Source organism: Salvelinus sp. IW2-2015, unplaced genomic scaffold, assembly GCF_002910315.2.
Source record: "Salvelinus sp. IW2-2015 unplaced genomic scaffold, ASM291031v2 Un_scaffold1467, whole genome shotgun sequence".
Taxonomy (NCBI): Eukaryota; Metazoa; Chordata; class Actinopteri; order Salmoniformes; family Salmonidae; genus Salvelinus; species Salvelinus sp. IW2-2015.
Genome location: NW_019942926.1, coordinates 133,510 through 159,465, shown reverse-complemented (window position 1 = coordinate 159,465; position 25,956 = coordinate 133,510). Strand labels below are relative to the sequence as shown.

Here is a 25,956-nt window from a genome sequence, read left to right as displayed (position 1 = left end):
ATGGCTACCTTAAATATGGCTCCCAATCAGAGACAAATGAATGACAGCTGTCTCTGATTGAGACCCAATCTAGGCAGCCATAGACATAACTAGACAACCTCACAATTATCTATCCCATACACAATACAACACCCATAGACTAAACAAAACACACACAACATACAATGCCCACCCCAACTCACGCCCTGACCAACTAAACATAATCAAAATAACATAAAAATAGGTCAGGAACGTGACAGACATGATGTCAGCTGGTCCTTTTGTGGCAGGGCTGAAATGCAGTGGAATTTTTKKGGGGGGATTCAGTTCATTTGGATGGCAAAGAGGGACTTTGCAATTAATTGCAATTCATCTGATCACTCTTCATAACATTCTGGAGTATATGCAAATTGCCATCATACAAACTGAGGCAGCAGACTTTGTGAAAATTAATATTTGTATCATTTTCAAAACTTTTGGCCACGACTGTTTTATGCAGGGTGGTGTTTATTGTCATGAGTCTTGTTCTGGAGGCAGATTTTGAGCGATTACCCCTTAGATAGGCCAGCTGCAAAGTCAAAATGGCTATATTGTAAAGATTTATGAAAACAAAAATTTGCTTTTTGGTCTTGATTTAAGGTTATGGTTAGGCATTAGTGTTAGCAGTGTGGTTAAGGTTAGGTTTAAAATCAGATTTTATGACTTTGTGGCTGTGTCAGCTAGTGACAACTCTGCCTCCAGAACAAGATTCATGACAAAAAATAACAGATAACAACCTGCATATGTTGTCTCTGACTGTGTTCCAGCCTCCCAGGCATGTGACTAGGAAGTAAGACTGAGACATTTGAAACAAAATAGAAGAATAATATGCTAACCTGCATATATGTATATCCTCTGTCACTCCCACCAACTTACTGGTCAACAGGCTGTAGCCATTCATTMTATTAATCCAAATCCTAACCCCTGGAACGGCTTGGTTCAACCATTTCTGGTGTATACACAAGCATACATTCACACAAATGTGAACATACAAATGTGAACACACAGACACACACACACACACACTACCCTCTCTCTCTCTCTCTTTTCCCAGGCTGTTTTAATTTGACACCTTGAGCCTGGGTAACTAGTTGGGGGTGGAATTCATTAGACCAGCCACTGCAGAGACCCTGATCCTCCTTACTCCCCTCCGCTCCCTCCCTGCTCCTCTTCAAACCCTGCTCCTCCTTACTCCTCCTCCTCCTACCCTGATCCTCTTTGCTCCCAGCGTTAATGACATGGGAGGATAGGGAAAGGAGACAGCCCAGGCAGACGCAGGATGAAATAAACATGAGGTCTGTCAGTCTCTGACAGCAGCAGCTAAGGGGACAGAGTCATTTGAGCTGAAGACCTTCAGACCATCAGTCTCAAAGATCACGGCAGACGGCTGAAGGACCCAAACAATACATTCTCTGAGATTTTTTCTCTTCATATTTCAGGCCCTTAAATATGTACCGATAGTGGTGTGTGTGTGTGCGCGTGTGTGTGTGTGTTGACATGCGCAGTCATTGATCCACTCAGCCTTCGTTCTTCATTTAAATAATAACAAATATCCATCACTTTGCACTCCAGCAGCATTCAGATACACGGCTGCAATTAAATCATGAATGTCCCGTAACCCCACTATTCATCTGAAAGCTCTCAACATGCCTACCTGGTCAAAGACATTAAATATACAGTATTGCAAGCTTTGTCTGGCTTCACCAAAGATCAATTCAAATGATTCCAAAAATAATAGGTGGAGAGGTAAGAGGACCACTAGCCACAGAATAAGAAAATGTGAGTGTATGACTGCGGCCTAAATGGCACCCTATTCCCTATATCAGTGGTAGGCAACCCTGTTCCTGGAGTGCCGCAGSTATTGCAGGATTTTGTCCCAACTAGGTACCACACTGAGCTACTTAGCTAATTCATCAGTTCAGTGATTGCCTAAATTCAACACACCTGGTCTTCCAGGTCGGTTAAATCAAAAACATGAAGTGGCTGTGGAGGGGGTCGAGGGGGTGAATAGCATTAGTCATTTTGGCTTTCACTATTTCATGTCACCTCTTTGAATAAACGTGTCAGGTACTGGCGGGTGGAGCAGCAGGGAGATGTGGATGAAATTGCTTCTAAAATGATGGACCCTTTTTGGGGTGTTTTTTTTTCCTCACAAAAAGGCAGGTTGTTGAAAAGTGAAATGAAATAAAATAAAACATCTCCATCCAAGCACTAGGTCCAGCAGTTCATCTGCATCCTTCACTGTCTTCTGAGCCATCAATGGCATCCGTTGGCTCTTCCCAACAGTGCTGCTCTCCTCTGACAGTGTCTGTGTCTGGGAGAAGAAAACAATGTCAGAGTGTTCCCAAGTATGGCTGCCATGTAGGCTACGTAATGCTTTCGGACTGGAAGAGAGAGCACTTCTCTCATCTCCAAAACACTCTGTATCTTCCTATTTGACATAAGCAAGTCCCACACAATGATGGAACTGGCATCTTCTGATATGGCGTACTCCGTGGAACATCGACAGAGATGACCCTTTCTTTCCGAGTAGCTCAGCTTTAAATGGTGTGGCAGTACTGTTGCGGCAGGGCAGGCATCTGGCTGGACCAGAGGGGGGTCGAGTGTGGTGGTTGGGGGGGACAAGCACCTGTCTCTCCTGGGACGAGTCCTCCTTTGCAACGTGTGGGGCCGGGGAGGAGGGCTGGGGGCCTACGTTACGCTGGCTATCGGAACAGACTTGAGACAGATATGACAGTGCCGATGAAAGGGTCCAGGCTGTGTGCTGAGAAGGGAAGCTAGGACGCTGCAGTCCAAGACAAACACTGAGATGTATGAAGTATTTTCCTTCCTTCTGCGTTGTCTAGCTTCAAACTGCAGAACACTGTGCTGAAAACGACTTGTTCTTCTGACTTTGTTGGCTGAACATTAGATAGTTATCTTCAAACTGTGCAGCTTGATAGCCTTGCTCTGAGTGTTGCTTATGGACTAAATTAGCCAATGACTGTGATCACAACATTTGTATCCCTTTGAATACCTAATCTCAGAACCCAGAACCAAATATTGCCTTTGCTAGCCAGCTACTCAATTTAAGAATGTATGCAAATAACTAGCTAGCATCCCATTCATCTATATTTCAATGTCAAGTCCCTATCTGAATTCAGTGCCTCTGTGCCTCTGTGTACTCCACCACCCCCCTCCAGAGAGTTTAAATTGGATTCAGAACGGGGTTCCTTGCATCTCAGCTGGTTGTGTTTCCCTTCCTCCCACCGTACTACTGTGAGATAGCTGGTTTCATTTTGACATCCCTGACGTGGCAGACATATTTCACAGTGCCATCTCTGTGTGACCCTGGCTGCGGACGGCTACTAATTGTTATCAGGTGTGTGTTGAGATGAGTCATCGATAGGCACTGATGATAACTATCCTTATTGATTTGACTGCTGTGGTATGCACAGTCGTTTACTACTTCAGAAAACAGCATGTAGGCTGTATCACATCCGGCTGTGATTGGGAGTCCCACAGGGCAGCACACAATTGGCCCAGCGTCGTCCGGGTTTGGCCGGGGTAGGCCGATATTGTAATTAAGAATTTGTTCTTAACTGACTTGCCTTGTTAAATAAAGGTTAAATATACACTACCGTTGAAACGTTTGTGGTCACTTAGAAATGTCCTTGTTTTTGAAAGAAAAGCACATGTTTTGTACATTAAAATAACATCAAATTGATCAGAAACACAGTGTTAATTTTGTAAATGACTATTGTAGCTGGAAGCGGCTGATTTTTTATGGAATATCTACATAGGCGTACAGAGGCCCATTATCAGCAACCATTACTGCTGTGTTCCAATGGCACATTGAGTTAGCCAATTCAAGTTTTTCAAACTTCTAATTCAAATCATTTTAAAAGACTAATTGATCATTAGAAAAACATTTTGCAATTATCTTAGCACAGATGAAAACGGTTGTGCTGATTAAAGAAGCAATAAAACTGGCCTTCTTTAGACTTGTTGAGTATCTGGAGCATCAGCATTTGTAGGTTCGATTACAGGCTCAAAATGGCCAGAAACAAAGACCTTTCTTCTGAAACTCGTCAGTCTATTCTTGTTCTGAGAAATGAAGGCTGTTCCATGTGAGAAATTGCCAAGAAACTGAAGATCTCGTACAACGCTGTGTACTTCTCCATTCACAAAACAGCGCAAACTGGCTCTAACCAGAATAGAAAGAGGAGTGGGAGGCCCAGGTGAACAACTGAGCAAGAGGACAAGTACATTAGAGTGTCTAGTTTGAGAAATAGACGCCTCACAAGTCCTCAACTGGCAGCTTCATTAAATAGTACCCTGCAAAACACCAGTCTCAACGTCAACAGTGAAGAGGCGACTTCGGGATGCTGTCCTTCTAGGCAGAGTTCCTCTGTCCAGTGTCTGTGTTCTTTTGCCCATCTTAATCTTTTCTTTTAATTGGCCAGTCTGAGATATGGCTTTTTCTTTGCAACTCTGCCTAGAAGGCCAGGTCATCTGATGCAGCACTCCATCACTCTCCTTCTCGGTCAAATAGCCCTTACACAGACTGGAGGTGTGTTGGTTCATTGTCCTGTTGAAAAACAAATGATAGTCCCACTAAGTGCAAACCAGATGGGATGGCGTATCGCTGCAGAATGCTGTGGTAGCCATGCTGGTTAAGTGTGCCTTGAATTCTAAATAAATCACTGACAGTGTCACCAGCAAAGCACCCCCACACCATCACACCTCCTCCTCCATGCTTCACGGTTTGAACCACACACCCAGAGATCATCCGTTCACCTACTGTGCGTCTCACAAAAAACGGTGGTTGGAACCAAAAATCTCAAATTTGGACTCATCAGACCAAGGACAGATTTCCACTGGTCTAATGTCCATTGCTCGTGTTTCTTGGCCCAAGCAAGTCTCTTCTTCTTATTGGTGTCCTTTAGTAGTGGTTTCTTTGCAGCAATTCGACCATGAAGGCCTGATTCACACAGTCTCCTCTGAACAGTTGATGTTGAGATGTGTCTGTTACTTGAACTCTGTGAAGCATTTATTTGGGCTGCAATCTGAGGTGCAGTTAACTCTAATGAACTTATCCTCTGCAGCAGAGGTAACTCTGGGTCTTCCTTTCCTGTGGTGGTCCTCATGACAGCCAGTTTCATCATAGCGCTTGATGGTTTTTGCGACTGCACTTGAAGAAACTTTCAAAGTTCTTGACATTTTCCGAATTGTCTGAACTTCATTTCTTAAAGTAATGATGGACTGTCGTTTCTCTTTGTTATTTGAGCTGGTCTTGCCATAATATGRACTTGGTCTTTTACCAAATAGGGCTATCTTCTGTATACCACCCCTACCTTGTCACAACACAACTGATTAGCTCAAACGTATTAAAAAGGAAATACATTTTACTAATTAACTTTTAACAAGGCACACCTGTTAATTTAAATACATTCCAGGTGACTACCTCATGAAGCTGGTTGACAGAATACTAAGAACGTGCAAAGCTGTCATCAAGGCAAAGGGTGGCTACTTTGAATAATCTCAAATATAAAATCTATTTTGATTTGTTTAACACTTTTTTGGTTACTACATGATTCCATATGTGTTATTTCATAGTTTTGATGTCTTCCCTATTATTCTACAATGTAGAAAATAATACAAATAAAGAAAAACCCTGGAATGAGTAGGTGTGTCCAAACTTTGGACTGGTACTGTATATATGTGTTTTTCCCATGATTAGTGGGAATTAGTGGGATAAGTGCTATGCTATGCTATGCTATGGTCTCATATGACCTAGCCACATTTCTCCAGTGATGCATAAGAAAGCTAATCAAATCACACGCTATAATGACACTGCAGCCCTAGAAAATCTTGTGTCTGTGATTAGTGTGTTGCTGTAAAATAATACATAAAGCCAAAAAACAGAGGAATGAGTTAACGAGGTGTATCCTCCTCTCTTATCTGGATGTGTGGACAGGTCTTCCTCTCTCTCTTCTCTGCTAATGATGATGTGTAGCATAGGTAGCTGTCAGGAATCTATGATTAATTAAAAGGACAACTCTTCCTGTGACTCTGTGTGGCAGGTCAGAGAGCAAGACATGTTGCACTGCCTCCCCTTCGCACCGCGCTGCCGATATCTACGCCACCCAAACATATGCCCTATATTGTGCACTACTTTTGAAAAAGTATACTGCAGTACTGTGTCTAAGCAATTTTCCCCTTGGGGACATTAAAGTTCATCATATCATCCCCATTGCAATATTGTGTGCCATGGTCATATGTCTTCTGACATCTTGGGCTTAAAGGGTCACTTCTCTAGCCATGCAATCCATTCAGGCATCAACTAACTACAGGCACTGGAGTGACTAAATAAATCATGCCATTTTTACGGCACAAACACAACTGATTACCAAGCATCAAGCATTATTATGAATTTTTAAACACACCTTGGCTAAAAACAAAATCTCATTCCTTTTCCTCCGYAAAAAACATCAATGAAAAACCGCATGAATGTCATTACATCTTAATATATTGACTAAATCTACATTGCTATATCACCTCCATCCATATACTGTAACTCTATCCCCCAACCTTTCTGTCTGTCTTTGCGATATTATGATACATTTGAATTGAAATGATACATTCATAGCACCATCTGACATGGTCATATAAGCCATCAGACTGATACAGATATGCACTGGTGGCAACACTAGTCATTGTTCTGTTCCAGTCTTTCTCTCAATTATGCTATAATTGCCTCAGCAATGAACAGCCTCAGAACAAAGCTGCACTCCTGTCTAGGGATGTGTCCCAAATGCAACCTTACTCCCTACATAGTGCACTATTTTCTGAATAGGGTGCTATTTGGAATGCACATAGGATTTGGGAATCCCTTCATTTGATTGACAGCTCTTTTTTTACAGAAGGCCACCATCCAACAAAGCAGCAGAGTCAGACACAGAGGCCATCCCCTCGACCCGCCCACAGGGCCAATGTGCTGGAAGGCCAGTCATGAACCAGAGATAAAATAGAGACGCTGAATCAATCATCTTAGCTTGAGCAGATAAATCTATAAAAGTCCAACCTCCCTCACAGACACTCAGGATATGTCCCAAATGGCACCTATTCCCTATAGTGCCCATAGGGCCCTCAGAGCTCTGGTCAAAGTAGTGCACTATATAAATAGGGCTTGTGGGAATAGGGTGTCATTTGGGATTTATACTCAGCTTAAACTGAAGCTCAGTACAATACAATTCCTGAAACATCCACGAGCATCGAGCACCATCACAGTACTTTATATTGTGTAATATCTTCCTCCTTATAGGTTTGTTGCCAATTATGCATGCACAACTTTTAATTGGGCCCATATATTTGTTTATAATGGCTATTAAAGGTTATGTGTATCATAATATGTCGAATCCCATCTGTTCAACAGTATCACATCGTGGAGATGTTTTAACAACTACCAGCCACACGTTTCTAAAACGGTCTGGTCTTATCCTTTCTCACAAAAGCATAAATACGGAGATAATTAAACTCCCAATAAACACGTATCCTAAATCACAAATGGGCACAAAATATAAAATTATTAGGGCCCATAACATATACATATATATATACAGTTGAAGTCAGAAGTTTACATACACCTTAGCCAAATACATTTAAACTCAGTTTTTCACAATTCCTGACATTTAATCCAAGTAAGAAATCCTTGTCTTGGGTCAGTTAAGATCACCACTTTATTTTAAGAATGTGAAATGTCAGAATAATAGTAGAGAGAATGATTTATTTCAGCTTTCAATTCGTTCATCACATTCCCAGTGGGTCAGAAGTTTACATGCACTCAATTAGTATTTGGTAGGATTGCCTTTAAATKGTTTAACTTGGGTCAAACGTTTCGGGTAGCCTTTCAAAAGCTTCCCACAATAAATTGGGGGAATTTTGGCCCATTCCTCCTGACAGAGCTGGTGTAACTGAGTCAGGTTTGTAGGCCTCCTTGCTCGCACACACTTTTTCAGTTCTGCCCACAGATTTTCTATAGGATTGAGGTCAGGGCTTTGTGATGGCCACTCCAATACCTTGACTTGTTGTCCTTAAGCCATTTTGCCACAACTTTGGAAGTATGCTTGGGGTCATTGTCCATTTGGAAGACCCATTTGTGACCAAGCTTTAACGTCCTGACTGATGTCTTGAGATGTTGCTTCAATATCTCCACATAATTTTCCTCCCTAATGATGCCATCTATTTTGTGAAGTGCACTAGTMCCTCCTGCAGCAAAGCACCCCCACTACATGACGCTGCCACCCCCGTGCTTCATGGTTGGGATGGTGTTCTTCGGCTTGCAAGCCTCGCCCTTTTTCCTCTAAACATAACAATGGTCATTATGGCCAAACAGTTATATTTTTGTTTCATCAGACCAGAGGACATTTCTCTAAAAAGTATGATCTTTGTCCCCATGTGCAGTTGCAAACCGTAGTCTGTCTTTTTTTATAGCGGTTTTGGAGCAGTGGCTTCTTCCTTGCTGAGCAGCCTTTCTGGTTATGTCGATATAGGACTCGTTTTACTGTGGATATAGATACTTTTGTACCTGTTTCCTCCAGCATCTTCTCAAGGTCTTTTGCTGTTTTTCTGGGATTGATTTGCACTTTTTGCACCAAAGTACGTTCATCTCTAGGAGAGAGAACGCGTCTCCTTCCTGAGTGGTATGGTGGCTGCGTGGTCCCATGGTGTTTATACTTGCGTACTATTGTTTGTACAGATGAACGTGGTACCTTCAGGCGTTTGGAAATTGCTCCCAAGGATGAACCAGACTTGTGAAGGTCTACAATTTTTTTTCTGAGGTCTTGGCTGATTTCTTTTGATTTTCCCATGATGTCAAGCAAAGAGTTTGAAGGTAGGCCTTGAAATACATCCACAGGTACACCTGCAATTGACTCAAATTATGTAAATTAGCCTATCAGAAGCTTCTAAAGCCATGACATAATTTTCTGGAATTTTCCAAGCTGTTTAAAGGCACAGTCAACTTAGTGTATGTAAACGTTTGACCCACTGAAATTGTGATACAGTCAATTATAAGTGAAATAATCTGTCTGTAAACAATTGTTGGAAAAATTACTTGTGTCATGCACAAAGTAGATGTCCTAATAAACGACTTGCCAAAACTGTAGTTTGTTAACAAGACATTTGTGGAGTGGTTGAAAAAAGAGTTTTAATGACTCCAACCTAATTGTATGTCAATTTCTGACTACAACTGTATATATATATCGTTTATGTTCATCAGATGGGTGTAAATAGAAGTGATGAAATATGGAGTATAACTGGAGAATATATAGCATTAGCTGTCTCTTTGTCCAACTGCTAACTAACTGGATGTTGTACAATGAAAAGGACAAGTTAACACATTCATATCTGTTGATAAAGCTTATTACGGTTCAGAAGTTAGGGAGCATTGGAATATTTTCACCAAGGAGGAGCAGCTGCTGCTTTAGCTAATGGGGATCCGAATAAAATGCTAAAATACTAAACAGCTAAGCTGAAGTGAGCCCACATTTTGATGAATAGATAACATATGTCTTACCACTGAATGGATACAATGTAGAAGAAAACAATGGACTCATATATAGCCAGTATCAAAACAGATGAACACACAAATAACTGTGCCACAGCTTGTGCTGACACAGTTAAAAAAAATGTAAGTGGCAATGTACAATCATCTACATGCTGTTAATATTTTATGGCTAGCCCCTCTGAACCTGTGCAGTAAATTGCTATTTTGTATAGCAAGGCAAAGTAGGAGAGAAAAAGATGGGGAGCATGGAGGAGAAATGGAAAGACAGAGTGATGGGGGAAGAGAAGACCGGACCATGGGAACGAGAGAGAGGGGGAGATAAAGGATAAAGGAGAGAGTGAAGGGGTAGGAGAGAGAGTGAGAGTGGAAAAACACGAGTATGCACTGGATTGGATGGTGGTAAATTTGGAAGTCAGCATGGTACACAGAACACTTGAAATGGCCCATTTTACAGCACCGTACTGTACTCCCATCCGCTCCCATCCCACAGGTCATTTGCATACTTCATAACGGATGAAGACAGATGGTTATCCTAGGTTATCCTATCCTCCAAACTCCTAAAACCCTCTTTATCTCGCCTCTGTTGACAGAATATTAGGCACATCAACACAATTGCTACATAGCGAAGGGAAATATGAAAACACTGGAGTGGTGATGTGAATGAATGTCAGAGGAGCAAACGACCAATGACAATGTTGTTGTCAATTGACACTTTCATTTATTTGAGTGAAACAATATTAATACAAACAGTACAGGGCAGTACTGTTTTGTTGTTAACAAACAACAAAAAACGTACCTAGAGAAAAAAAACATAAACAACTTAACGTTTACATACATTTTCACAAACATGAATGACATCACACTTGCTCAGACCCACATGTTCCCACGGTATTGTCACAGGCCGGCTCATAGCCTGTGACAAAAATTAGGGGACACGAACAACAGGTATAGGCCAATTAAAAAGGTCCTTTATTCTAAACAAAACTATTAACTTTAAACTAATAAAAAGGAATGAGGTGTGGAAGTATCATAATGTAAGGTGTATGTAAAGTGCATGGATGCGTGAATCTGTGTGTGTGAATATGACTGAATGAGAACTATGCAAAACTACAAAGGAACAAACAAAACAGGATCATACCTGGAGGAGCAGAGAGAGAGAGATTAGTGAAGCAGCAGTTTTATACCCTGAGCCCAGGTGACTCCAATCACTAACGACCCTCCTCTGCCTGCAGGAGGAACCGCCCCCTGCACTGCAGAGGAGGGGCCGTGACAGTATCCACACTCAATGTTGTTTGTAATGCTTGTAGGACTCTGCCCCATATGACTTTAAATTGTGTTATGTTGTTTCTGTCTGTAGACAGATTTTTTTCAATATTTAAATCATAAAGCGTTTGATTCTTCCATTCTCTTAACGTTGGAGTATGATTTGACTTCCAGTATTTAAGTAATAGCTTCTTCAATATAAGTGACAAAAATAATATTGTTCAACCCATTGGGAATCTCACCACACTCACACATGCCATGTCTTGACATATGCAGGGGTGATGAAATTCCAATGATCCATCCATCTGAACTCTAACAACAAAATCTACATTATGACATACAATACCAACAAAAGTCTACCTCCCTGACCAGATCTCTAGTTCACATGTATGTAGAATGAAATGTGGCATAGAGTACAGTTGCATACAGTACAGTACATAGACAGTCCACAGAGAGCAGTATTATCCTTTGTCTGTATGATTAGTCCTTTGGCCATCATTGTTATAGATATAGCTATAGAACTACACTTCCTCCATTTCAGACCCTCAGTCTGACTCCCTGTACCTTCAGTGGCAACCTACTGTATTCCCTATGGGCCGTGGTCAAAAGTAGTGCACTATATAGGGAATATGGTGCCATTTGGGATGCTACCCTCAATTCTAACAGGAATCACACGCTCAAGGCCACATGTTCGGGGAAAAGAGGTGAGGCCGCAGTGGTTGCAATTTGTAGACGTGCCAACTGACAGTCTCCAAATATGACACACCATCCCAACCATTCCCACAAGGAGGTCTGAGAGTGCTTCCAAATGGCACCCTATTCCCTACAGTGCACTAATTTTGTCCAGGGCCTCTGGTTGAAAGTTGTGCACTATAAAGGGAATAGGGTGCATTTGGGACGAGCACTGAATGTGACTTCAGTCATCAATCAAATCATACATCCGCTTTTTTTCTTTCTCCTTCCGGGCCAAAGGTGCTGGTGTGTATTACTGCACAGCATCACAGAAAGGAAACAATGGCCATTTATAGAACACAAAGAGGACTTCAGTAAAACTAACTAGTCATATTACTGTACAAGGCCCTCCGTGTGTGGATAACAAAGACCTGTCAAATAATTTAACAGGGCCAAGGTTGGCTTGTAATGAATCAAATGGCCACCTGGACTATTTACTATTTACCGTAAGGTAATAACATTTGATTTGATTTGATAAAATCTCATGTTCAGAAAAATACAACAAGACAACAGCTTTCTAGACAAAGCAGAGCTTACACCAGCCCTGAGTAAAAATGTTAAATTCTACATTGCAGAAATTAATTGTAGGTTTTGTCATTAAATGTATAGGGCCTCTGACATAACATTCAATACCTGTTAAACAAGCAAATATTACTCCTCAGCACTGGGAGAAATCTAGAAAGCTACAGTAAACATAGCATCAGAGAGGTTATAATGTACAGTATACGTAGTCTCTTACTGTAAAGAGTCTCTTAAAAGGCGTCTGAGGCTTCTATAAGGCTACAAGTTCACAGTCAAAATCTTAAGGATAAAATCCACAATCAGAAATGACATGCATACGTTATTAAAAATAAAATTGGTCAGCCTAAAATGCCCAAAATGCCTCCCCTGGTCAGTGAGCTTTATGATGACATTATTATCATATTATTATTACATTATTATCACATTATGATTACATGAGCTACATATCCTCAAACACACTTTTCAGAAACCTCCTTTACCACATTATCCAGTCTTCCACTAAGCACCCACCCATCCTCCTCCCCCTCTTCCAGTTCTAAAAGTTACCCGCAATGTCACTTGTGTCTGTGGTCTGTGTACAGGGAAGCCATCCAAAACCACCACGGCGCTGCGTTTCTGCTCCGGAACATTTGTTTCCTTTCAGGGGGCAGGAGGACCAACATGCGCCTTCTACTTTTCTACACACACAAAACACACATAAACGTCTCGCCTGCTAGGACGCCATGCCATGAAGCTTGCTGATCTATTCTGGGTGCCCAGATTGGCACCTGAGATAGTGTCCGTCCCAGATGGAACACTATTCTCTATATAGTGCACTACTTTTGACCAGGGCCATCATCAAAAGTAGTGCACTATATAGCGAATAGGGTACCTTTTGGGACATATCCATAGAGAAGCGCTTGGTTGGTGTCGCTACAAGGATCCCAACTGGTGGCACAACAATGAGTATGGTTGTATTCAATCATATCACTACAGCTGAGAGTGTGTATGGTGTAGTGTTGATGGACTATAGAAATGATAGATACCAGCAGCACACTGCCGGAAACATGGAAACAATCCTAAACGGAGGCTCATATACAAAAATGTACACTGAACAAAAATATAAATGCAGCATGTAAAGTTTTGGCCCATGTTTCATGAGCTGAAATCCATACGCACAAAAAGCGTATTTTTCTCAAATTTGTTTAAATCCCTGTTAGTGAGCATTTCTCCTTTGCCAAGATAATCCATCCACCTGACAGGTGTGGCATATCAAGAAGCTGATTTAACAGCATGATCATTACACAGGTGCACCTTGTGCTGGGGACAATAAAATGCATCTCTAAAATGGGAGCTTACAATTGGCATACTGACTGCAGGGATGTCCACCAGAGCTGTTTCCAGAGAATTAAATGTTAATTTCTTTACTATAAGCCGCCTACAACGTTGTTTTAGAGAATTTGGCAGTACGTCTAACCGGCCTCACAACCGCAGACCACGTGTAACCATGCCAGCCCAGGACCTCCAGATCCGGCTTCTTCACCTGCGGGACCATCTGAGATCAGCCACCCGGATAACTGATGAAACTGTGGGTTTGCACAACTGAAGAATTTACGCACCAACTGTCAGAAACTGTCTCAGGGAAGCTCATCTGCATGTCCGCTGTCCTCACCAGGGTCTTGACCTGACTGCAGCTCGTCGTTGTAACAGACTTCAGTGGGAAAATGCTCACCTTCGGTGGCCACTGGCACGCTGGAGAAGTGTGCTTTTCACGGATGAATCCTGGTTTCAACTGTACCGGGCAGATGACAGACAGTGTGTATGGCGTAGTGTGGGTGAGCGGTTTGCTGATGTCAACGTTGTTAACAGAGTGCCACATGGTGGCGTGGGTTATGGTTTGGGCAGGCATAAGATACAGACAACAAACACAATTGAATTTTATCGATGGCAATTTGAATACACAGAGATATCGTGATGAGATCCTGAGGCCCATTGTCGTGCCGTATATCTGCTGCCATCACCTCCTGTTTCAGGATGATAATGCACAGCCCCATGTCGCGAGGATCTGTACACAATTCCTGCAAGCTGAAAATGTCCCAGTTCTTCTATGGCCTGCATACTCACCAGCCATGTCACCCATTGAGCACATTTGGGATACTCTGCATCAATGTGTACGACAGCATGTTCCAGTTTCCACCAATATCCAGCAACTTCACACAGCCATTGAATGGGAGGGGGGACAACATTCCACAGGCCACAATCAAGAGCCTGATCAACTCTATGCGAACTCGCTGCATGAGGCAAATGGTGGTCACACCAGAAACTGACTGGTTTTCGGATCCATGCCCCTACCTTTTTATTAAGTACTGTATCTGTGACCAACATACAGTATGCATATCTGTATTCCCAGTAATGTGAAATCCATTTTCTTATATGAACTGTAACTCATTGCATGTTGCATGTTGCGTTTATATTTTTGTTCACTGTATGTCATTGTCTTAGAGAAACGTATTTTGTAATCAAAGAATATGTAAGAAAATAAAATGACATTCAGGTGTACTATCAGCCTTAATTCACTTGGATTCCTTTCTGTTTTATAGCAAATACAGCATATTTAGAGACAAAAATGTTCCTCCAGCATTTTCTGAGACTACAATTTTGCTCCAGCCTAATCAGAGACTCAAATGATCCTCCAGCCTAATCAGAGACTCAAATGATCCTCCAGCGTATTGAGAGACTCAAATGATCCTCCGGCCTAATTAGAGACTCAAATGATCCTCCAGCGTATTCAGAGACTCAAATGATCCTCCAGCGTATTTAGAAACTCAAATGTTCCTCCAGCGTATTTAGAAACTCAAATGTTCCTCCAGCATATTTAGAAACTCAAATGTTCCTCCAGCATATTTAGAGACTTAAATGATCCTCCAGCATATTTAGAGACTGAATTGATCCTCCGGCATATTTAGAGACTGAAATGATCCTCCGGCATATTTAGAGATTGAAATGTTCCTCCAGCATATTTAGAGACTGAAATGATCCTCCGGCATATTTAGAGATTGAAATGTTCCTCCAGCATATTTAGAGACTGAAATKATCCTCCAGCATATTTAGAGACTGAAATGTTCCTCCAGCATATTTGGAGACTGAAATGATCCTCCAGCATATTTGGAGACTGAAATGATCCTCCAGCATATTTACAGACCGAAATGTAGAGATAAAATGTTTCTTGTGAGAATGCTTCCCAGTGACACAGTGGGAGTCGAGGAAGATATAATGAGCAACAGAAGCTGATTACCGCCATACATTAGACTGTATAATTATGTGATTTGCATAACGTTAGACGGGTGGGTTCTTCCAAGGAGGATATTTAGGCTGAATCTCTTCATCTTTGCTACACATTAACACAGATGAAACAGTACAAATATTATCTGTACAATGATTAATGATACAGGTGATGTAAGAGGCAGTCTGGTTGTGGTTAATCTACTGAATGCTAAAATAATCAATAATCTTACAATAATTCCAGTTTAGTCAAACACGGCCAGATCTTTGGTCTAGTTCTACATACATGTACATTTAAGTCATTTAGCTGACGCTCTTATCCAGAGCGACTTACAAATTGGAAAGTTCATACATATTCATCCTGGTCCCCCCGTGGGGAATGAACCCACAACCCTGGTGTTGCAAGCGCCATGCTCTACCAACTGAGCCACACGGGACCACAACATGTACAATATGTAGTACAACACAATAGTGTCAACACTACAATAAAAGCATCATAATCTGATAAACTTCACAGAAATGTATAATATATTATGTTTCTTTGAAATGAGGACAAAAATATACAATGGTAATTGCCTTGTCTTCCTCCCTGAAGGAAATACAAGCCTATTGGGAGAGAAAGAGCTCAGTTTCCTAGTAATGGGCCACACATATACATAATTCTGCTTTCAGGAAAACCCACTCAGATATGTACATAATGCATTCACACAACACAACACATATCTTGTTAGTGATAATGCAATAGCAGATTGAGGACAGATAATGCCCACACACACAAAATATACACACCGTACACACCATACGCAGACCACACGCAGCTCCTGTACTGTAAAGTGCCAGAGCAACTGCTTTAGTGTTAAATATCAGATGCAAATGAAAAGAGAAAATCTATCATGACTGTAATGTGTCCTGATGGGAGTGGGCTCTCCCCTGTGAGGAGCCAGGCCGGGGGCCGGAAAGAGGCAGGGAGGGAGCAGGGTGATGTATGGAGGAGCTGGATGGGAGGTGAAAAGCGTAGCGAGACAGACGGGGGAGGCGAGGGGAAGAGAGAGGGGGAGGAGGATGGGGGTAACACAGTCCTGCCGCCCGCCAGAATCCTGAGGGCCCAGGGCAAAAGGGGAATAAATGTTGATTAGTGTTGATTTTATCCAACGAGCACCCGGCAACTGACAGTGGGACTAAGCTGCCGCGAAAGGCAACCATTAATCTTAGTCTGGTTTAAGTAGTGTATATTAATTTGTGTCATTTCCACTACGCGGAAAGAGGCCTCTCCCTCTCTGTCTACCTCTCTCCCGCGCTCTCTCTTTCCCTTTTTCAATCTCTCCTGCTCTCTTTCTCTCTCTCTGCTTTCTTTTTCTCCCCCTCTCTTTCCCACTCTCCCTCTTTCCCTCCCTCTCTCCATCTCTCTTGATAAAAGCTCTAGCGTTTGAAGGCTGTGTCGGTGGAGCGGCGCTCTGTCAGCGGTACAGGGGAAGCCTGGAGGTAGCGCCTGCTCGGAGCAGCTCTTAGCAGCAGGGGAGTGTGTAGGAAATGAGATTCAGAGCCCTGCATTAAGGAAAATTAACTCCTGGGGGGTTGGTATGGCAACCACATTCGAAAGTGCCGTTGCATGTTCAATTTAATGTACATAACAAATTTGCGGATTTCAATAAATATTAGAGGAAGCTAGCAGCACACAAAAAAGAGCCAAGGCAGACCACATCTTTACAGAGATCATTATTGAAAAAAGGAGTAAAAAAAGCAAGCAGAGTCAGATGTACACCACCATATCCCATCTTACAGCAGTGGATGCTATGGTCTGTTAATTCTGTCTGGTGAGGCATGAGGGCTAAATCCAACCAGTTATACATTTTATACATTTCATTCACCACAATGACTGGGATATGCTTTATTTTGGAGACCACAAGCGCATAATCTTCATTTTTAATGAATAGCATTTAACATTGCCCTGATGCCGTAACAGGAAAAATGACAGTAATTTTAGTAGCTAGCTCACCAGCCTATGAAAGAGGAATTTGACTTACATGGGTCTTTCCTCTTGTGTTTCTTATTTCTCAGTCCTCGCTGTCTTTCTGTCTTACTCGCTTTCACACGCAACATAGACACTTGCTCCCTGTCATCATCACTGGGATAACATCACAGGAAAACATTGAGGGGGAAAAACAACACCTCAACGCGAAACCGCTAGATCAATTTCACGGTCACCACCATCAGGATTTTTTCAATTTTTTCAGCAGTGGTTGCAAGGGTATGATTAAACAGAGATATTTGGATGATTAAACAGAGAGATATTTGGATGATTAAACAGAGAGATAAGAGGGAAACAGCTGTGGAGAACACACACACAGAGACACACACACAGAGACACACATACATACACACACAGAAACACACACACAGAGACACACATCCACACGCACGCACGCACGCACGCACGCACACGCACGCACGCACGACACAACGCACACACACACACACAAAGACACACACCACACACAGATAGACACACACACACACACACACACACAGAGAGACACACACACACACACACACACACACAAAGACACACAAAGACACCACACACACACACACACACACACAGAAGAGACACACATAGACACACTAGACACACACACACACACACACACAGAGAGACACACATAGACACACACACACACCACACCAACACACACACACCACCACACACACACACACACACACAACACACACACACACACACACACACACACACACACTCTCTCTCTCTCTCTCTCTCTCTCTCTGAATACTGCTGCGTCAGCATAGAGGAGCAGGCTGGATAAAAGACAAAAGCTGTTGCATGTATTAACATCAACACTCCCAGTCAGTGCACTAACAGACAAGGACAGGAGGGGGATGCATATCACTGCGACACAACATTCTATATCTGAGTAGACTTCCTCCTGTTTTGATTCGATGGAAATAAGCTGTTACGCTCAGCTCCCAAGTGCCGCAGTGGCCTAAAACACTGCATCCCAGTGCAAGAGGTGTCACTGCTTGTGTCCCATAGGGTGGCACACAACTGGCCCAGCATCGTCTGGGTTTGGCCGGGGTAGGCCGTCATTGTAAATAAGAATTTGTTCTTAACTGACTTGCCTAGTTAAATAAAGGAGAAATAAAATGAATAGTTTACATTAGCTCTGAACAGGCCCCGGCCAAGCCTATGCCTGCGTCCCAAATGGCACCCTATTCCCTTTATAGTGCACTATTTTGACCAGGGCCCATAGGGACCATTGTGCACTATATAGTAAATGTTCCCTGCTACTTACAAAAATCATGCTACTAAAGTGACACCAGAGGGATTTAGATAGAGAGCGTACTGATATGTCAATATTAGCCTTTTGACTACCAGCAGTTTGGCATTGGCAATGCACTCTCAAAATAAAACTAATGTGCTAATCTATAAAAAATATATATATACTGTATATACAGTCAAACTGTAAATCCCTATGGGTTTCTATACTACATTGGTGTTCAAAGCTAAAAACAGGTTTGCTTCTGCGGATAATGACGGCTAACATAAATTGTTTATATTACGATGGTGTGCTGTGGTTTGTAGGGTTCTGACTGGACTTAGAGTGAAAATATGCAGATTCCAAGCCATCTGAATGGACTGACAACTCAATGTAGTGTAGTGTACTGTATCTCTCTGACTGCGTCCCAATATACGCATCCCAAATGGCACCCTATTCCCTGTGTAGTGCACTACTTTTGACCAGAGGCCATATGGTTCTGGTCAAAAGTAATGCACTATATATAGGGAATAGGTCGGCATTTGAGACACATCCTCTGTAATCAGATCTCTGGCTAATTTCACCCATGTTAAATATTACTCGGCTGCCCTCTGAAAAAAAACTACATTTCACCATTCAAAAAACAACATTACATCACTCCGCTAGTCATTTTTATAAATGGAGCACCCCCAAGGCGTGAAACCTTACACTATTCAAACAAGGCCACCAGAAAACTGGCCTTTTGTTGAGGTTGAGAGAAAAAAAACTAAACAGCCAGTCAGAGCAGCAGGAATGCGTCCGAAATAGCACCCTATTCCCTATATAGTGCACTACTTTTGATCAGGGCACATAGGCCTCTGGTCAAAAGTAATGCACTATATAGGGAATAGGGTGTCATTTGGGACACAGCCTACATTTACTGAGCAAGTGTCTCAGTGTCGCAGAGAGGTTATGTTTGACACTGTTGGAGATTTATGATGTTGACGAGGTGTTTATAGAAGTCAATTCATTTTAGCAAATTTTCTTAAGCACCATTTTGGATGATGTCAACAGTTTTCTCATCAAAAGGAGAAGCAAGGTCCTTTAGACCAGTTCCAAAAACCACCTGTGAAATGTTTTTAAAAGCATGATTAAAACAGATATTTTTTTACAATCCTTTACATTTAGTTTTATAATGTTGTGTTGAAGATATGGTTAGGGTTTAATTACACTTATCTCCCATTTTGACACATTCATCTCATGATTAATAAAGTTAGAAATATTTTTATAAACATGATGTAAGATTGAGTTGTGTCACATTCTATATTCTATAATGCGTTGAGTTTGCAGAAGGTTAAGGTTTCATGGCGCAGTAGCATTGGAGTCAAATTATTTGGGTGTATTTTTGGAAAGCACCCTGTGCCAATACCTCTTATAATGTGGCTCAGGGTTGATACTTTGTAGCCTACTGTCACAGACAAGACCTTTAACACTGAGTTCAACTTCTCTTTCTTATTCTTCTCACAGTGAACACTAATCCACTTATCCAACAGTAATCTTTGGAGTGTGTGTCAAAATCTAACTGTTTTTAAATGTAATAATCCATACAGGTGAGGTGTAAATCTATTTTTATCAAGTATTATACACACACACACACACACACCACACACACACACACACACACACACACACACACACACACACACACAACAACACACACACACACACCACACACACACACACACACACACACACACACACACACACACACAGTACGCCTCTGAGTGAAAAGTAACATTCTTTTAAGTCGAGAAAGACAACCAAAATATGATCGCGATGAAACTAAGCAGTCAAGGATGGAAAAAAGAAACCAGTGTCTGAAATAAGAAAAGAAAAGAAAGATGCCTACCCTGGGTGGAAATAAAGTGTCCCTTCTCCTTTCCTCTGGGGTGCGAGCAGTGCACAGCAGTGTGCTTGTTTATAGTGAGTAGTCGTTCTGCTGGGCACCGATCACTCACCACACCACAGTATCCCAGTACAAATACACAGAGTGGGTCAGGAGTTCAGGAGTTACTCAACGCTGCCTGCCTGTCCTGCCTGCCTGAGCATGGCATTATATCATTTCCTGACGCCCGCAGGTGATGTCAGTTTTTCTAGTACTGGGGACAGTCAGAGACGTAAATTGCGTAGTGGAGATGGAGGGGAGGGATAATCCCGTTTACTAAAACCAAATTCAAAAAAATATATATTTGTAAAAACAAAAAACTGTAAATTAAGGTTTTGAAATAAAAGCTACTTCATTTAATAAAAATAATACTACTAATAAAAAATATATATATATTTGAATGTACTATATGCAGTTATTATATCAATTCACAGCTCTCAAATGTTGCTATGACAAAATTATACAAATAAATACAAACGGCAAATGATAGTCTTATCAGAAAGAAAAACATATATGTTACAATAAGCCATTAACAACACAGTTATCCTAAGTGAATATCATGTGGTGTAAAAAACACTCTAGAAATAGCCTTAATGTCTCTGGTGCATTCAGACATATTTAATGGTTAAAAACAAGACAGATTCCAGAGCAGTAGCAGCAGCAGAGGTCTGTGCAGTCAGTGAGTTCTGCTCTGAGCTTTATTTACTTTAAGACCTAACAGAAACCGTGCTCAACTCAACACAGCTTCACTGGGGCTAGTCTGTAGTCTGTACTGTGGCAGGCAGAGTTGTAATAATGTTTAAAAAACAGATATGTTTTTTTACTGAGAGAATCATCATAAGGTTTTTAATACTTTGGCACCCAGACGAGAGGACCCAGTCGAGGTTTCTTTAACAGAGATGTGCTCTAGGCTTCAGCAGCTGACCCTTTTCAAAAATATTTTAAAAACTACCTCTGACAAGTTAATTCTAACACCTTATACAGCAACACTAGAGGGTGGATGAAACGATGTCTCATACAGTATATGAAAGGGTAGAGATGTTCAGAACCATGTGCTGTATTTACAGTAGTATATCATACATCTATATTCAATTGATATAATGAACTTAATTTCCTTCAAACACAGCAGGTATGTGTAACTAAACCTCCTCTGAAAAGAGGTGGTCAGACTCAAGAGACATTCTCCTTCAGGAGAAACAGAAACCTAGGCTATTGGGATGGTCGGGTCGTAGCCAGCTGAGAGAGATGAGAGAGAAAGCACAGCACTCCCAGACAGGACCAGATCCAAGTGACTTTGTACTCCATGTGGAGACAAACTTTGGATGAACTCTGAAAAACGCCAGGGAGTAACACACTATGCATAACTGTGTAACTCACTCCCCCTCCAAAACCCTACCAAGACAACAGAGAAAGGAAAGAGAGCCAGCGGGCTTCAAAAGGCCCCCTGCTCCCCTTAGACACTGGCCCAATTGAGGGTGCTCTACATGGGGCAGGAGGACTGGGTCGTTGGGGAGTGGAGGTGGAGGGTGGCGGGGGGTTGAACTTCATTGAAAATGAAAACGTCATGTAAAAGTAGAATTACATACACACAGGGAATAAAATATACAACACAACCCATCACCTCCACACACAGCTCCACAGCAGTGAAGCATGAAGTATGGACCAAGTGAGAGCGGAGAGATAATACAAATTATATCTCTTTTATCCTCTATCTATCTATCCCATTTTATTTCATGCACTAATGACTGTGAAACACAGTGGAGTCACCTCCACATCAAACCCAGACAGCGATAGCATCTCAATATTTCACAAGTACAAATTTAAAGGAGTCCTCATTCCACGCCATATCTTAGAACGGGGACATGATAGAGGAGATATATACACACTATCGCCCCTGAGCAGCTCTGAATTCTATCTGTGACAATTTCAGAAATGTCAAAGGGAAAAGGGGTTTGTATTCTGGAAAGACGAGGTATGTTATGCCTCTCCCTAAGTCTGATGTCACTACATCTGCTCTTAGTGCAATTATTCTGGCGACAAGGTCTCTCACAACAGCACAGACAAATGGAGAGACACACACAAGTGAATTAAATGAGACACACAGCAGAGAGGTTTGACAGCTAGCACACAAGGGCGAAACATTATGATGAAGACGGTAATTTAGCTTTCAACACTTTCCATCATCAACACCATCAAACCTTTAGATGTTTGACACTATAATTGGAAAAGATGTTCAATGAAGTAGCACTGACTGTAGCGCTGTGTAATAGCACAAAATGGATTGCACTACCAAAACATGTGCAAATTGTAAAAACACAGGTCTGAAAAATAGGCTAATTTGTATTTCTCTTCTCAGATAAGAATGTAATTCAAGTCACATTGAAAAACATGCATGCATGCCCTGGCTGCAACAAGTTCATCTATGTGAATGGCTGTGAATTGTAGGCTAAAACGCGCTTTCTCTGAAGATATTAATGAGTCCTACACAGAGCGCATACAATGTCCCCTTTACGTGGGTTTCTGTAGCCGAAGAAGAAGGCACTTTTAGTATTTCTAGGTAGTTAGTAGACCTATAGTTTTTCGTTCAAATTGTGTAGGTCTGTATTTGACGTGCATTCAATAGCCCAGTAGATAACTTTAGAAAACGCATTGGGCCTACCTGTTTTTTCTTTGATTTCACACAAAACGTTGAAGAGAGCAGGCTTCATCCTGTGGCAATTCAAGGCGTGTTTCCTATAAAACAAAAAAAAGTAACTTCAACAATTCACATCAATCCTAAAAGCGTTAGCCTAATAACATAGTTATAATGGTTTTATTGAAGCATGTAGCCTACGACGCAAATTATGTAGACAGGCAAATATGTGATGCAAATGTTGCGGATCACGTCAACCTTTTATTGCTAACCTGCTGTATTTGTATATGCGTGCTTCATCTCGAAAGTAAAATAGCATATGTAATATTTAAAATGACATGTTAATATTTATATTATTATTATTGGAAGCAAGTAAAGAAAGTAAACTGGAATATATAGCTACTTGTTACTGCCTAAAAATGTAATGCAACACATTTTTATGTTCTGGACTGATTGAGCAACAATAGGGGTACAATAATTTATAAACAGTTTTGCATATGTATTTTTGTTGTTTAGAATGGTTAAGTATTCTCAACAATTATGAAATGTCTTGTTTGTTGTTGAATTTGTATAAATTACAGTCATGTTCATCGCAGTGCAACACAGGACAGTGGAAAAACGTTGTCCAAAGAGTTTCATTGTATTTTGAAAGATTTCTCTCTGCTGCTCGCCCTCCACCGTGAAGGCTAAACACAGCCTACGCGCGCCGCGCGTCAAAGCACTTCGCTTTAGAGTCAACTGGATATCTAATAACTGGATGTAAATGATTTATCTTAAATGACTATGAATGGCCCATTGTATAGCCCATGTAAATAACAAATGATAGTCTATAATAGCGTATTCTAGATTTCTATAAAATGTAGGCTATGCCTTATCAGTTGTTGTATTTTGACTGGAGTGACAGAGAGAGCGAGAGAGCTGTGCTTGCACAAAAGTTCATCGAAATTATGATGTTGTCAATCAATGTGATGCTGGTTATTTTTATGACAAATCGCATCTACAAACTTGAGATGTCAGATTTGTACGTCGTTATTGATTTGTCAGAAGTGTGAAAACACTTCGAATCTATAGTGAAAACACTTTGAATCTACGTTATACGTTGTACTGCTGCAATATTATATCATTTCTGGAAATTCAGGAAAAATGTATATGTCCACTATACTAATAATAAGATAACTTCAAAGTTGAAATGTAGTCTGCTGCACTGTGGATGTTATTATTTCTCCAAATGCGCGCTCGCCCGCTTGGGCTCGAATGCGTAATTCTTCTCCATTTCATCAATATAATATTTTTCACTAGAAATCTGACTGACTTGAAATGTCTTATTATCCATCGTAATTTAATGCATACAGTAGTTTGCCACACATCCATTGTCCGTGTTGACAAGGTAGGCTACTGCGCACATCTGGCACCTTACCTGGCTTGAGCTTCGTCCAGACTCTGATCTGTGATGGTCATTATTTGCTGTAAAATGTCTCCAATGTCCTGTTTTCTCCCATCGCCTTCCGTTCCTCCCGTGCCTTCCATGTGTTGCGACAGGCCGGGGTGCCCTGCCATCCCTACTCCCGCATGAGAGTGCATCAACCGCGGCTGCTCGTCCATTTCTTCCGATCTATTTATAAACTCTCACCTCCGCGTCAATCTCCCAAAAGAGAATCCTTGACCAATTTCCGACCTTCCCACCCGGGTTTGGGGTTCCACGTTTTGATTCGCACTCTCGCGCTCCGGTGTTCTCCAAGACACAGAGTCAGAGGGGAAGCCCTCTTTCTCGCTCTCTCTGCTCTTCCAGCTGGTCTGAAGTTAATCTGAAATCTGATCTGAAATGCTGCCTTGTGCAGATCAGACTGCGTGTAAAAGATAAGCAGACTTCAACAACAACTATGAATCTGGACGCTTCTTCTTTTCATGTGTCAGAGCCTGTGTCTTCCCGAAACACAATCCCCTTTTCTCCGAGAGACAGCGCCGTATCTAAGGTGAGTTATGGAAACCTGAATTGCAGGCTATTTCGATTTATTCCATCCGCTTGCTTTTGTTGCATACAGTACGGAACGGCAGTCACTGGAAGGCAGCACATAGCGAGAGTATAAAAGTCAGACTCCGCCTACGCGACATGATTGGGAATAGAGACCATTTAGCCCCACCTTGAGGTGCCTCTCGTGAAACGTCAATCATAGCGCTGTGTGAAGGAGCAAAGCTAGGAGATGTGGCCAGCTGTAAGCACTGGGACAGTTCAGAGTGGCAACCATGTGATGGATAGAACCTAAACTACAAATAAATAATAGTGGGTTGACACAAGAGGTCTGCGGTAGTTTTCCCCTCTGACCACACAAGCATCAACACTTTCTCTCCACACCAGTCCATTTAATCCTCTGCCTGTTGCCAAGAAGCAGATTTATCCCAGTGCAGTAGCCTACACTAATCAAAACAATCGACCATCTCCTTCATTTAAGGAAAATTATTCTACTGAACACAAATATAAATGCAACATGCAACAATTTCAAATATTTGACTGAGTTAGAGTTCATATAAGGAAATCAGTCAATTGAAATTAATTCATGAGGCCCTAATCTATGGATTTCACATGACTGGGAATACAGATATGCATTTGTTGGTCATAGATACCTTAAAAAAAGTTAGGGGTGTGAATCAGAAAACCAGTCAGTATCTGGTGTGACCACCATTTGCCTCATGCAGCCCGGCACATCTCCTTCACATAGAGTTAATCAAGCTGTTGATTGTGGCGTGTGGAATGTTGTCCCACTCCTCTTCAATGGCTGTGAGA

General features: G+C 41.7%; 1 protein-coding gene across 4 annotated transcripts in view; it reads right to left on the bottom strand.

Annotated features, from left to right (window-relative positions):
* The window catches only part of LOC112070953 (pre-B-cell leukemia transcription factor 1), a 110,939-nt gene extending 85,683 nt beyond the window's left edge, over positions 1-25,256 (bottom strand). For 2 of the 4 annotated variants that reach the window (XM_024138410.2, XM_024138411.2), the window contains exons 1-2: positions 24,592-25,255; positions 23,202-23,275 (exon numbers count right to left, since the gene is read on the bottom strand). In XM_024138410.2, coding sequence (XP_023994178.1) covers positions 23,202-23,275; positions 24,592-24,776 — 259 coding nt within the window. In that variant the 5' untranslated portion in view covers positions 24,777-25,255. Of the gene's footprint in view, positions 1-23,201; positions 23,276-24,591 lie in introns of all 4 variants that reach the window. The other 2 variants (XM_024138409.2, XM_024138412.2) reach the window with 2 other exon arrangements.
* Between the last annotated feature and the right edge of the window lie 700 nt (positions 25,257-25,956).